Here is a 13281-nt window from a genome sequence, read left to right as displayed (position 1 = left end):
AATATGAACCTGTTGCCAAGGGTCTGAATTTTGATCACATGACCATGGGGATACTGCAACAATTGTTAAGTGTGAAAAACGCTCTCATTGGTCACTTTTTCCAGTGCCACTGTAACTTTGAACAATCACTAAATTAACTGTTGCAAGTTGAGGACTATCTGTACATGAGCTGAAAATAGGGCTCGGCTGTGGGATTGTAAGATTATCTACAGTAGATGCAATCAGGTTTCTGCAGTCACACACAAGGGGCCCTATCAGATTAGCCCTGTATCAGAGGAATTGGGTGACCAACTGCAGCAAGACCCAAACCCTTAGAGAGAGTGAAAAGGTAACAGCCACGGAACGATGGACTTTTGGTGCAGCAAGAAAGAATGGAGTCACACTCCACATTTGATTTTAAGTACATAATCTATGACACAGCAGATGTGCAGTTTTACTCTTCAGTAAGACTATTTTACATGAGGACTCTCCATAAATATGTCTTTCTAGGACGTAACACATATATCTTCATGTGCAAAGAGCACAACTATGTTTGATGCAGCCAATTGGGGATAATTCTGTTGTGTGTGCTTGTGAAGAAACAAAGAGGTGTGTGCTGCTCATATGTAGCAAGTGTACAGAATTGCCTGTGCTGAAGAAATAACTGTCCAGAATGATTATTAGATGCAGGGGAGAAGACAATAAAAGAAAAGATTGAAATTTGCAGACTTTTATCAGCATTGCTCAGGCTGGCCGTCATGGCCATAGGCTACCTGTCTGAAATGAAACGACAGCTCTTATTACTACTAGTAGGATCCCAGTAGCAATACTGTACGGTGTGTTGATCTGAGAGAATAACATTCCCTGAGAAATAAGGTAACACAGCCACATTGAATGACGTGCAATTTCTGGAAACGGACAAGGGCTGTATCACACACAGAAACAGACAAGGGCTGTATCACACAAAGAAGCTCTGCCACTGTAATTTTGCAAGGGAGTATCTACTTCTCAAAGCAGAAGACAACTTCTTGCTCCTTAGTAAGGGGAGCCCCTTGCGCACCTCCTGCCCTCATGAAACTCAACAGTGTTGAAGCAACATGTAAGAAAGCGCTCAAGAGCAGAGGGGGGTTCCATCATGCTACACCTGCCACGAAGAGGGCCACGCCCTGGCACCAAAGGCCCAGTGAAGGCAGAACAAACAACAGAGAAGATGGATTTTTTAAATAAAATAAAAAATTAAAAAGTCCTTTATTGGGTGCAGCCTGGTCCCTGTGCCACGCTGGGCCTTGGCCGAGTAAGACTGCCCCTGGGCTTGGGGCGGCTCAGTCAGCATCTCCCCGAACGTCGAACACTGAGAGGTGAGGGACACGGGCTGTCCAGGCCCTGCCTATATAGGCTAGGGATGGGAGCCCCATGGGGAGGGGGAAAGGGGAGGGCCGAGGGTCAGTGAGGTCAAGTGTCTGTCTATGGGTTTGGGGAGAGGGAAGGCGAGGTGTGGGGCCCTGCAGATATACCAGGGCTGCACCGCACACCTCACTGAGCTGCACTCGAAGTGGTTTTCTTCAGGGTGAAATTGGTCCAGTTCACAGCCACTTTTTGTCGGGTCTGCTTGGCTGAGTCCAGGCAAAACCTGCAATACAGGGGATGTAAAGGGTGAGGAATCCCAGAACGGAGGAGTGATTTGTCTTACCGTATAGTCATACAAATGTATACTTCATCATCCTCTCCATTTACACACACAAACAATGGTCATTCCTGTGTCTATAGACACAGAATTGAGACATCAGGAACTTGTTAGGCAGCCACTTTATGAAGAGCAACAGATTTGAGACCACAGACTGATCTGTGGATCAGAGGAATTGATTGTTTCAGACATTTCCCCCTCATTCAGTTCCCTACTGTTAATATTACTTGGACTGCTTCTCCTTGACAAGCGCACACATGCTTTTCCCAGAACTTGGGACCAGTGGTGTACGGCTGGCTTCTTTTCAAGGTATTTATAGAGTACTCAACATTGCAGAAAGAAATGGTTTATGCTGCAACAGCAAAGCCAGAGAAAAACATCCAGGCCTCTCTCAGGCAATTAATTAATTAATGTGCAGGTCTCAACAGACCTCACAACTATTAACTGACTAGTTTACAGTAGTACACTTCGTACCTAACAAACAGCATCCTGCACCTCTCATACTTGGGACACTGATTGAGTGGAGAAGTTGATCTTTCTGAAAAACCTCCTCCTCTTAGCCTTTCTCGACTTTACCCTCCAAGCCACCAGCAGCTGCCCATCAGCCATTCTTCACCAAAACTATTATTTGTAGATAGCCAATAATGACACTGTTAGACCCTGATGACTTATAAAGATTGGGCAAAGTGCTTTAGTTCTGAACCTGCATCAGAGGCAATTCTGAGTGGCTGAATAGCCAGAGAGAAGATGGTTAACTGCTAGGAAATTTTGCTACAAGTTTTTAACTATTTATTTTATGGGGAAGTAATGCTCGTGAGTTGGAATATAATAATGTTGCCTTTGAAGGTAGGTTGCCAAATTCAAATGTGCACACAGGCAGTGTTAGGTAGAAACTTTAAATCAGTATCCAGAGAAAGATATTTTTGCTTTTGTGCTATCTACTGTTTATGCTGACATGACTTCATTGGTGTCACTTTGCTAGGTTCAACCTTGCAGATATTGCTGCTGGCAGAGTGTAAAAAGTATGGCTCAGTACTGTATTGCTTCTATTTGGGTCAATTTTTCTGTTGAGTGGATGGATAGCAAATAATATTTAGCGTGGATTTCCACTCCGTATACTTTTGTGGCCCTAAGATACAAACGAGGGAACAAGGAGTTTATTTAAGTCCCCTTGATTCCCTATGATGAAACATTAAATATCTTTCAAGCTTTGTTTTATAAAAACATACCAAAATGCTTCAGGTGTGACTGCCTTGTATCGAATCTCAAGACAAAAGATTTGTTTTAACTGCGATGTAACTGTAAGCCACCCAGAGTTATCCTATGGTAAGATGGGAGGCCAAAATTTTTTATAAAGAAACAAACAAACAAATAAACGTGATACTTGCCATACAGAAGCAGAATAAGCAACTACTAAAGGCTTAGAAAGTAGGAAGCTTTGAGACAGATTGCCATAAAGGCAATAGGGAGGTAAACAGTAGAGGAATAAATTACAGAAGATGTAATATATATTGGTCAGAGTCGTTTTATACCTTCTCGGAAGAACATGGCCAAAAATTAACTAGCTCTGGAAACATGATTCTTTCCATTAGCAATTATTGTCAACCTTTCCTATTTATTAACAGTATATTTACCTTGCATTTCTATTAAAAGATTCAGCTACCAAAGTGCCAGAACAGAACACTAAGATAGACAATACTCTCTTGGATGCCTCGAAATATCTAGTTTCATTTTAGTAGGAGTGCTTTGAAAGAATATAAATTGAGAGCAACCCTCACTCCTTACTAGCACTGATGCTGTTACCTAGTTTCGTAATGAAATGTGTAAGAAAATAATCAAGCTCAGAGAGCACCAAGGAGGCCTCACTTACTGATCTACCCATTAGCCATGCTTTGCAAACCTTAATAGCAGGAATTACACATCAGTAAACCTAATGAAATATATGGCGATGTTAACAACAGCAACAACAATAGATTGGAAGGGACCTTGGAGGTCTTCTAGACCAACCTCCTGCTCAGGTAGGAAACCCTATACCATTTCAGACAAATGGCTGTCCACTCTCTTTTTAAAAACTTCCAGTGTTGGAGCATTCACAGCTTCTGGAGGCAGGTTGTTCCACTGGTTAATTTTTGTAACTGTCAGAAAGTTTCTCCTTAGTTCTAGGTTATTTCTCTCCTTGACTAGTTTCCATCCGTTGCGTCTTGTCTTGCCTTCAGGCGCTTTGGACAATAGCTTGACTCCCTCTTGTTTCTGGCAGCCCCTGAGATATTGGAACACTGCTATCTTGTCACCCAGCCTCCAGAAGCTGTGAATGCTCCAATACTGGAAGTTTTTAAGAAACTAGACAGCCATTTGTCTGAAATGGTATAGGGTTTCTTGCCTGAGCAGGGGGTTGGGCTAGAAGACCTCCAAGGTTCTTTGAGACTCTGTTATTCTGTTATTTTGTTCTACCTTATCTCTTCCCTTTTTTTTACATCTTTCAATTTTCCTAGGAATCATCATTTTTCCACAGTCTATCCTCATCGCATTCTTAAAATCTGTGAGTTCCTCCTCGTTGATCCACTTATGAGAATGAAATTCATAGGGAAAAAACAACAACCAAAAAAATCTCCCTTTCAGTGCATCTGAGCTTCCACTTCCTAACTATCTTCTTGATGGATGATACTTACAATTAGGGACTGTGAGGCTGGTGTGCGTATCACTGCACCTCCTTGCAAATTAATACTTTGCAATACGAAAGAATATTCTTTTTCGTTCCCTTTGAGCCAATCTCATCCTTGCAATAGGGTTCAAACACTGTTAAGCCGTAATATGGTTTGGGGTAGAGTTGTGCAACAATCTAGCTCTGTGATTTATAAACTATGGTTTGTAGCTTCCTAACAGCGCTCCGTGCGCCTTTGGCGTCTAGTCATGCCGGCCACATGACCACGGAGACGTCCTCGGACAAGCGCTGGCTCTTCGGCTTTGAAACGGAGATGAGCACCGGCCCCTAGAGTTGGAAATGACTAGCAGGCATGTGCGGGGGAACCTTTACCTTTATATTGTGTGCACTGAACAAGTTGTGGCTTATTCAATAAACCAGATTAATTCATTGTGACATTTGTATGAGAGTTGCAGGCCACTGATCTCCTTCCCGTGTGGAAGCTGAGGAGAAAAGATCCCAAAGGTCAGTTTCAATGTGACAAAGTCTTACCGCTTGAAGTATTCCACTTCTCTGTCAGTCTCATCCATCTCCACACTATCCAAGTCTTTGGGCAGGAACACATCATCTAGCAATGTACAATACAAGAAGGTTAGTAATTCAAAAGAAAAGGTCAATGGTGAGGATCTCCTTTCCTCGTTAAGCACAGCACAGACTTTCCTACACTGATGCAAAATGTGTTGAAGGCCACATCCTGCAGGTTAAAATAAAGAAAACAAAGCGTCTTTCACAGTTTCATTGTAATTTATTTCTGTATTTGTGCCATAGCAACACACTTGGGAGATTGAGGTGGAAAGAAAATTTTCCGGAGAAACACAAATATCTGAACCACAAATTCCATGTGGCCCTCCCTGGCTTAATATGATTCTCACCTTTAAATAAATCCATAATATTTTTCACTCTCACAACTGCAAGGGAACAGTGTGAGAGTAAAATGAAAAGCGAGCTTTAACAAGAGGCAAAAACTCTGATGCCCTGCAGTTATTTTGCACGCACATCCCAGAATCACTGGGCATAATGGCTGGTTTTGGAGGGAACAGAAGGCCAAAAACATTTTAGGAGCTCCAGGTTGTATTTAGCATTAATGTTCTCTCTTCCCTTTTCCCATACACAATAATTCTTTATCAACACACCTCTCTCCTCTGTTAGCCACCTCATCCCCTAGCAAAACATTCTAGCCTCTCGAAATCTTATAGGAAAATGTAAACTAGGCATAAAAAGTATTTATAGTTTAGTTCCCTGACTCAGTAAAATTCTTCCAAGTACCATATTAAGTAAGGTCTTTTTGTAAAGGATGCTGAGATTCTAGGCCAGCCATCCCCAAACTTTTATCTTGCAGACACAGTGGGACTGCATCTCCCAGAATTTATTTATTTTATTATGAAATTCATTTGCTGCCCATCTCACGTCAAACAATTCTGGGGAACTTACAGCATAAAAACGTTGAAATCATCAAATATAGGATAAAAAGCAGATAAAATAAAATCACTAACACAAGATGGCAAAGGAGGGAGCCAAATACATGGGGGCGGGGAGGTGGGATTAGGTTTTCAACCACCTCCAGTAGGAAGCTCCCCCATTGGGTCATCTAGCAGAACCAGGCCATCTAGCAGAACCAGGTCTTCAGGCTCTTTTGAAACATCAGGAAGATGGGAGCCAATCTCACCCCAGGGGGCAAGATGTTCCAGAGGGCAGGAGCCACGGCAGAGAAGGCTCTTCTGGATCCTACCACCCAAAACTCCTTGGCTGATGCAATCCAGTTTGCCTCCTCTGTTGGCACAGGTGGGAAGGGCCCTTCCATTGGGGTGAGATGGTTCCTCAAGTAGCCCGGAACAAGGCTATGCAGAGCTTTAAAGGCGATAGCCAAGCACCTTGAATTGCCCCCGGCAACCAGTGCAGTTCACCAAGCAGTGGTATAACATAGGCCACTCTAGGGGTCCTAAAAACTGCCTGTGCCAAGGGGGTCAATTCGGAAAACGCCAGCTTGGAAAAAGCTGCTGTAGTGCTGTAAAATGTGACTGTAGCAAACTGTTTATACCGTTCAGGATGAACCCTAACAATTCTCCCATTTCAGTTTGCAAGCCTTCCTGACTTGCAAACAACCGGTAGTGACATCGTCATATACACTTGATAGGTTTCGGGTGGTCCAGAACTGCCAGCCCTTTTGATGTGTAAGTGGCTTTTACCAGGTCCTAAAGTAGAGTTGTGGAGTAAAAAGCATGGAGGAAATCTGATACTCACCAATGGAAGGGCTTGTTTTCTCCATTTTGTTCCTACTCTTCTTGCCTTTGCCCTTTGGTTGAGGCAAATCATCGGGGATGGCTATGTGGGGGGGATGCCGGTCCTCGGGCCCAAACAGAGCAGGCTCTTGCTCAGTCTGATCAGCTCTGCCTTCACCTCTCCGGTTCTTCCCCTCAACGCTCTTCTCTTTGTCTGCCTTAGAGCCACTGCAACTCCATCCCTGGCTCTGTCGCAGCCCTCTGGTGCCGTCGCCTTGCTCTGCACTGCCGCTGCCTCTTGGGGCTTCAGAAAGGTTGGCCTTGGAAGGGTTCTTCTGCACCGTCCCCTTAATATCATTGGAAGAGAGAGCTTCCCCCTTCTTTGCCGGGCAGCCCTGCCGCTTACCCTTCCTCTGCTTTCCAGCGATGGGCGCCTGTTCCAGTGCTTCCGTTCCCCTGCCCAGCGCCGCCGCCTCCTTGGATTCATGGTTAGCTCCAATCTCTTGGGGAGAGTCTGTTGGCTTGGGCGACTGTACCCAAATCATGCGAGAGAGATTGGGTACAGCGTTCAGCCTTTTCACCACGCCGTTTTCAGAGGCCGGCAGCGGTACTACCTCCCCAGGGCTTTCAGCCCATCGAGGACCCACCTCGTTTCTCAGTAAGGAATGATTATGTGGCGCGTTCAGACTAAGTGGAGACAGGTCAAGGTCAATCTCTTGCAACTCAGAGGAGCCGTTGAGGTGGGAGAGAAGGTTCTTCTGTTCCAGCACGGCGGCTTTTTTGGGGAAGTCGTTCACATCTAAGTTGAGATCGTAGACGCTGAAGCTGGCGCGGATGGAATCTTTGATTGTGTTCTTGATCTCCTGTAGCCGGCTGCTCAGAAAGCTGTTGACTCGCTCTAGTTCCAGCTGGGGCCACTCCAGAAGCTTTTCTTCAGGCAGCTCCTGATCTTGACCTGTAGGCGGGCTTCGATCCACACGCTTCTGAGCCTCAGCCTCTAGCTGGGCCTTTTCCTTCTCCTGCAATACCAGAATTAGCTGTATAAATTCACCAGCCGCTTCAGCAGATCAAACGGCAACTGAAACGAGTAGCTCTGTGGTGGGATGGAGGATAGGAATCGGTCCCAGGCTAACGAATTGGCCTCTGCTTTTCAGCCTGTCACACTCGACTCTGACACCGCTAGGCAAGCACTGCCACAAACCGCAGAGCATCCTAGGGGATTGACCCTGGAAACTAATAAGATGGCATATACAAAGTCTGTGCTATAGTAACAAACCTTAGGGAAGAGACGCATTGCCAGCAATTTCCCACAGCAATTTCCCACAGCAATTTTTTCTCTGTATACAAGTCCCAAGACTGCTACATCCCTGGCTCTAAGCTCAGCTCATGGCACTGCAACATGCAGGAAAGAATGAAGAATGTGAGCAGAAAAACAAATATAAACTGTCAAGCTCCCTGACTTAGTTCAAAGTGTAAATAGCGGAAGTGCTCGTTTAGTTAACCATAGGGGAAAAAATCCTCAACTCATTCTAACTTCTGGTTTATTTATATTTTACAGGGGGCAGATCAGATCCTGCAGCAAGAGCGTGAACTTTATGTCTTTCTATTGGAAAGTGACAGTAAAGGAAAGTTAGTATATCTTCCATGCAAAGGGAGCAGAGAAATATGTTACGAGCTTCATGCCAGCTGCCTCTACAGCTGTTCTTTCGCATTCACCCTTTCAGGTTGGCAGGCTCAGAAAGAACATCATAGTCTGATTTGGTGTAACACACCTTCATATTTTCAGCCTCAAGAATACCCAGATGGAGAAAAGGGCTTTTGGATTAATCCCTAAAGAATCTACAATGCTATTGGGAGATTGACACACATATTTAATAGACTCCTGCTACCAAACTCAAGAGTAGACCATATAGTATTTTCAAGTCTACTTTTTCTGCAGAATTTGGAAAAAAAAGGGGGTTGGCGATCCATTTATAAGTTAAAATGTTATGAGCTAATTATTGTCACACATTTTTGGAATTTATATCAATTATGAAAATACATCCAAACAGACTTCGGACGACTATAAATGTATTATATACAGTGGTATCTCAGTACCTGACTGTTTCAAAACTTGACAAATTCGGTTCTCGACTCAATTTTGGTGTGAAAATGTCCCAGTACTCGGCCACTGTTTACGCGCTGCTATAGGAAGAGGGGGACAGATGTGGGGAACAGACAGGAAGTTCCTATGCTGGGAAAGTTGCTGCAAAAGAAGGAGGACAGCCACAGAGGGTGAACAGGAAGTCGGCCATGCTGGGAAGATCAGTGATATAGGAAAAGGGACTGTAGGAGATGACCAAGCTGAAACCGAAGGAGGGGTCAAAATCGTAATAAGTTATGAATCCCTGTGCGCCTGCAAGAGATCTAAGTCCAGCCCACCTTCAATGCTTTCTTATTCCCGCTCCGTTCCCTTGACCATTAGTATCAAATCTGCAGATGACACCGTAGGCAACACCCCAGAAGACAAACTCAGGATCCAAAAAGATCTTGACAAACTTGAACAATGGACCCTCTCCAACAAAATGAGTTTCAATGTGGAGGAAAGCAAAGTCTTACATTTAGGCGGGAAAAACCAAAGGTAAAAATACAGATTGGGTGAGACCCGGTTTAAAAACAGCGACTGTGAGAGGGACCATGGAGTCCTAGTGGACAATCACTTGGCTATGAGCCAGCAGTGTACAGCAGCAGCCAAAAAAGCTACTGCAATCCTGGGTTGTATAAACAGAGGCATAGAATCAAGTTCACGCAAAGTTATTAGGATAGAAAGAAAAATCTTCCTGGCCAAAACAAAGGATTACCTGGTAAGTTACAAGGTTTGTTTGGGAGTTGCCCTTTTTAGTACCCATCACACTTCCCATAACCAATTAACGCCGAGTACTGAGGTACCACTGTATTTCATTTCATCAAACCACTTATCTGTCCATACACCCAGATTCAGAGACCAACATTTATACTTTTGAGCCAGTTCTTGCCCAAACCTATCCTTATTTGATATTTAGATTTCAGCAAGGCCATAAAGAGTTAGCTCTTTCCCCAGGTGCTGCGGTAGGGTGAAATGGACGTTTGTGGAAGGTTTTCTTAAGAGGCATTTTGTTTTTTTGTTTCTACAAAAGCTTTAATTACTTTTTGGCTTTAATTACTGTTGAGAGCTGCCTAGAGCTGTGTTCTAAGAGGCAACCATACAAATCTTTTAAATAAATAAACAGCCATCTATTATGTAGCCTTCTTTTTCCCTTACACCACTTTGCTAGCTCTAGGATGCTCATTTTTACCCGCTCTTCACATGCACATGAGCCCACCTTCTTCTTCTGCTTGTGGCGCGCACGCTTGGCAGCCTTAGCACTGTTCAGAGGCTTTGGCTCAGTGCTGTTAATGTAATCCAGCAGCTCATCTACGTCCCGGTGGTCTACAGCTGGTTCTCCCGAGCTACTGCTATGCCCCAGCTTTTGAGGAAGTTCCTCTTTCCTCTTGGTCAGCCTGGAGCGCAGCTTTTCCCGGATCTCAGCATAGTTCCGACTTGTTGGAGCAGCTGGAGGCTGTGGACAGAGTTGACTGTTGGTTGTGTATATAAAAGACTGAGTTGCCACCCCAACGTTATTCCCAAGCGATACAACTCCCATCTTTCCTGCTCTCCCCTTCCTTGGCCCAATACTTTTGCCAAGCAAGTCTCATCCATGTAAGCCGGCTTTTCTCAACTTTGACAATTTTAAGATGCGTGGATTGGAGAATTCTGGGAATTGATGTCCACGCATCTTAAAGTTGCCAAGGTTGAGAAACTCGCCGATCTAAAGCGTTTACCCTCCTTTCTTTTTTGGTGAAGAAATCCCAGTTGAAACACTGAATACAAAATATTAACAGGATTCAAAACTTGGAACAAAAACAACAGTCCGGATGGCGTAAAGTCGGCTTGAGGAAGGCCAGCGCTAGAATGTGAAAGGGAGGTGCAGTGCCCCCATTGCCAGAAAGGTGTCCTTCCAAGCTTCGCCTGAAGTCTAAAAGTACAGATTAGGGATGGCTGCTGGCAGTGCTTTCACTTACCGCGTTGTGGCCAAAGAACTCACAGTAGCAGCAGTCACAGAATTTCCCATCTTTCTGGGTAGTGGAGGATGAGGTGCAGGAGCTACGCTCAGAGCTGCTGTCCTCATCCTCCCCAAGTCCCTCATCTGCCTCACAGGACTGTGGTGCATGACAGCTTGTACCGTTTGGGAACTTATGACCCTTGCAGGCAGGGTCCCTGTGAGAGAAAGAGGGGGAAAAGGAGGTAAGAACATGCACAGGGGATTCTCAACTTCCAGTGGACACGCTAGATCAGGGGTAGGCAACCTCGGCTCTTTTATGACTCATGGACTTCAACTCCCAGAACTCCTGAGTCAGCTATGCTGACTCAGGAATTCTGGGAGTTGAAGTCCATGAGTCATAAAAAGAGCCGAGGTTGCCTACCCCTGCGCTAGATTGATGTCTAATGTCTGGAATGAGTTGAATGAATGCCAGCATATTAAAGCCCCATCCAAGTAAAATAGAAATACTGTCAGGAGAAGGTTTGTCTGACTAGGACAGAAAGCAGGTTTGAGAAACAAAGTTGCACTTCCTCTAAAAGAGCAAATCGCTGAGCCACACATCCTCTCCCAGACCAACCTACCTCATAGGATTGTTACAGGAGAAAATAAAAGAGAAAAGAATGCTATCTAGGCCACCTTGAGCTAATTTGTAAATCTTATACTCGCTGAGATTGAGAAACACTAAGTGATATGTCATGATAGGAAAAACCCAAGTCAACCCTCATCTGTGGGTGACTTTAGGCCAGGGGTAGGCAACCTCGGCTCTTTTATGACTCGTGGACTTCAACTCCCAGAATTCCTGAGCCAGCTGGCTCAGGAATTCTGGGAGTTGAAGTCCACGAGTCATAAAGGAGCCGAGGTTGCCTACCCCTGCTTTAGGCCAATCCTGCTCTCTCTCAGCCCCGCTTACCTTATAAGGTTGTTTCAGTGGGGAAAAACTGGAGGGCAGTGAGGTGCCCACCACCTTATGCTCCTGGAGGAAAGGTGGGATACGAATCCAATAAAATAAATGCTTAATGGACATTTGCCCTCATGTCCACCCTGCCTACCTAGATAGAGTAGGGGGCTGGAAAAAGGTATCTCAACTTTTGGGGTTCCCTCCATGCTAAAACTTTCCGTTTTCAGATCCTAGGCCTAGTTCCACCCAAACAGTGCAGCACCTGCTTCAAGCTTTGTCTCCAGTTCTGATTGCCACACTTGAACATCATTCAGATACATTCAAACAGGTTCAAAGAAGGGAAAGAAAAGTAGTCAGGGGCACAAAATTACATCCTACAATAAATAAATGACTTATGTTTAACTGTGGGAATAAAGGTTTGTGGACAAACACAATCCTATCATCAAATGCATGGATGTGATCATGTATAATAAAGCCAGAACATACTCTCCCTCATCTACAGTGTAAGAAGACATGTAATAATGACTTTGCTGCAGGAATAAAGATTTCATTTATACATAAGAATAAATTCTAAATAGTACGAGTGGTTCAATAATGGAGTCATGACCTAAAGAGACAGCCGTTTCTCAGTCAAGGTAGTCTGAAACAATTTAAAATGGATTCCTGCATCAAGAAAAATTGGTTTGAATGGCCTAAATGAGCCATTGCCTGGAATTAATCCACCATTGTTCGTGTGTGTGTGTGTGTGTGTGTGTGTGTGTGTGTGTGTGTGTGTGAGAGAGAGAGAGAGAGAGAGAGAGAGAGAGAGAGTTTTCAATGAACTTTTATAAAATTGTGAATTACCTTGAATATTTGTATGGAAAGATACAATGCAGATACCTCTAATGACCTCCATTCCCCCCTATTCAATTCCAAAAGATAAGGATATACAAGTTTCAAATCCCAGTTGTAAAAAGTACAATTTTTGTCTTGGAATGTGCCAATCCAACCATTCCAGGATGGCTCGACATTCTGGTTTTTCACTCAAGACACTACAAATTGCTTCCTGTTCTGGAATAATAATTTCCAGTTCTGGTACAAATAAAATCCTCTCCAGTTCTAGTACAAATAAAACAACATATAGATATATCTAGAATTTGAGTATTTGGGACAGGATGAGTATGTTGAAGAACATTCTAAATTCTAAAGGTGATTTCTATTTTAAGAAGTTTTTACTCCTATTTTTACTCCTGTTGTTTTATGTGAATTTATACAGTATACTATTAAATTATATTTTGAGGAGCAGAATTTCCATAAATTATATGGAAGGGACCCTTATTTGCCTGTTGAGAAATGGATGTTGTGATTTAATTACCCATTTTCAGACATCACTGAGCATTTATTTTAGCTTCAGTTACTCCTTGAAACAAGGTTTTTCAAAATTTAACTCTTCTTTAGGCTCAGTTGAAAAGTTATTATTAAAGCTACCAAAATCATGAAAAATATTGGGATCCTTCTCAAGGTAAGTTTGTGCTACAAGAAATATATGGAAAAGATCAACTCTAAGATCAATTAAGATCAACTCTAAGAATAATAGGGGACGTATTCATTCCTTAAAACATGATTACCTTAGACCAATGTAGCTCTGTTAAAGGAGTTTTATTTTTTATTTTTTTTATTTTAATTCCATTTATATCCCGCCCTTCTCCGAAGACTCAGGG

At 43.6% G+C, this 13281-nt stretch overlaps 1 protein-coding gene across 4 annotated transcripts in view; it reads right to left on the bottom strand.

The window, feature by feature from the left end:
* Positions 1-307: 307 nt before the first annotated feature.
* Positions 308-13281, bottom strand: part of FAM193B (family with sequence similarity 193 member B) — a 43868-nt gene continuing 30894 nt past the window's right edge. Inside the window, exons 6-10 of one of the 4 annotated variants that reach the window (XR_014024893.1) lie at positions 10664-10859; positions 9925-10161; positions 6606-7602; positions 4698-4807; positions 308-1609 (exon numbers count right to left, since the gene is read on the bottom strand). Coding sequence is in view for 3 of the 4 variants with exons in the window: in XM_081315883.1 (XP_081172009.1) it covers positions 1513-1609; positions 4857-4932; positions 6606-7602; positions 9925-10161; positions 10664-10859 (1603 nt within the window). In the remaining variant the exon portion in view is untranslated. Of the gene's footprint in view, positions 1610-4697; positions 4808-4856; positions 4933-6605; positions 7603-9924; positions 10162-10663; positions 10860-13281 lie in introns of all 4 variants that reach the window. The other 3 variants (XM_081315883.1, XM_081315884.1, XM_081315885.1) reach the window with 3 other exon arrangements.

Source organism: Vipera berus (genome assembly GCF_964194415.1).
Source record: "Vipera berus genome assembly, chromosome: 2".
Taxonomy (NCBI): domain Eukaryota; kingdom Metazoa; phylum Chordata; class Lepidosauria; order Squamata; family Viperidae; genus Vipera; species Vipera berus.
This window is presented reverse-complemented; position numbering and strand designations above follow the sequence as displayed.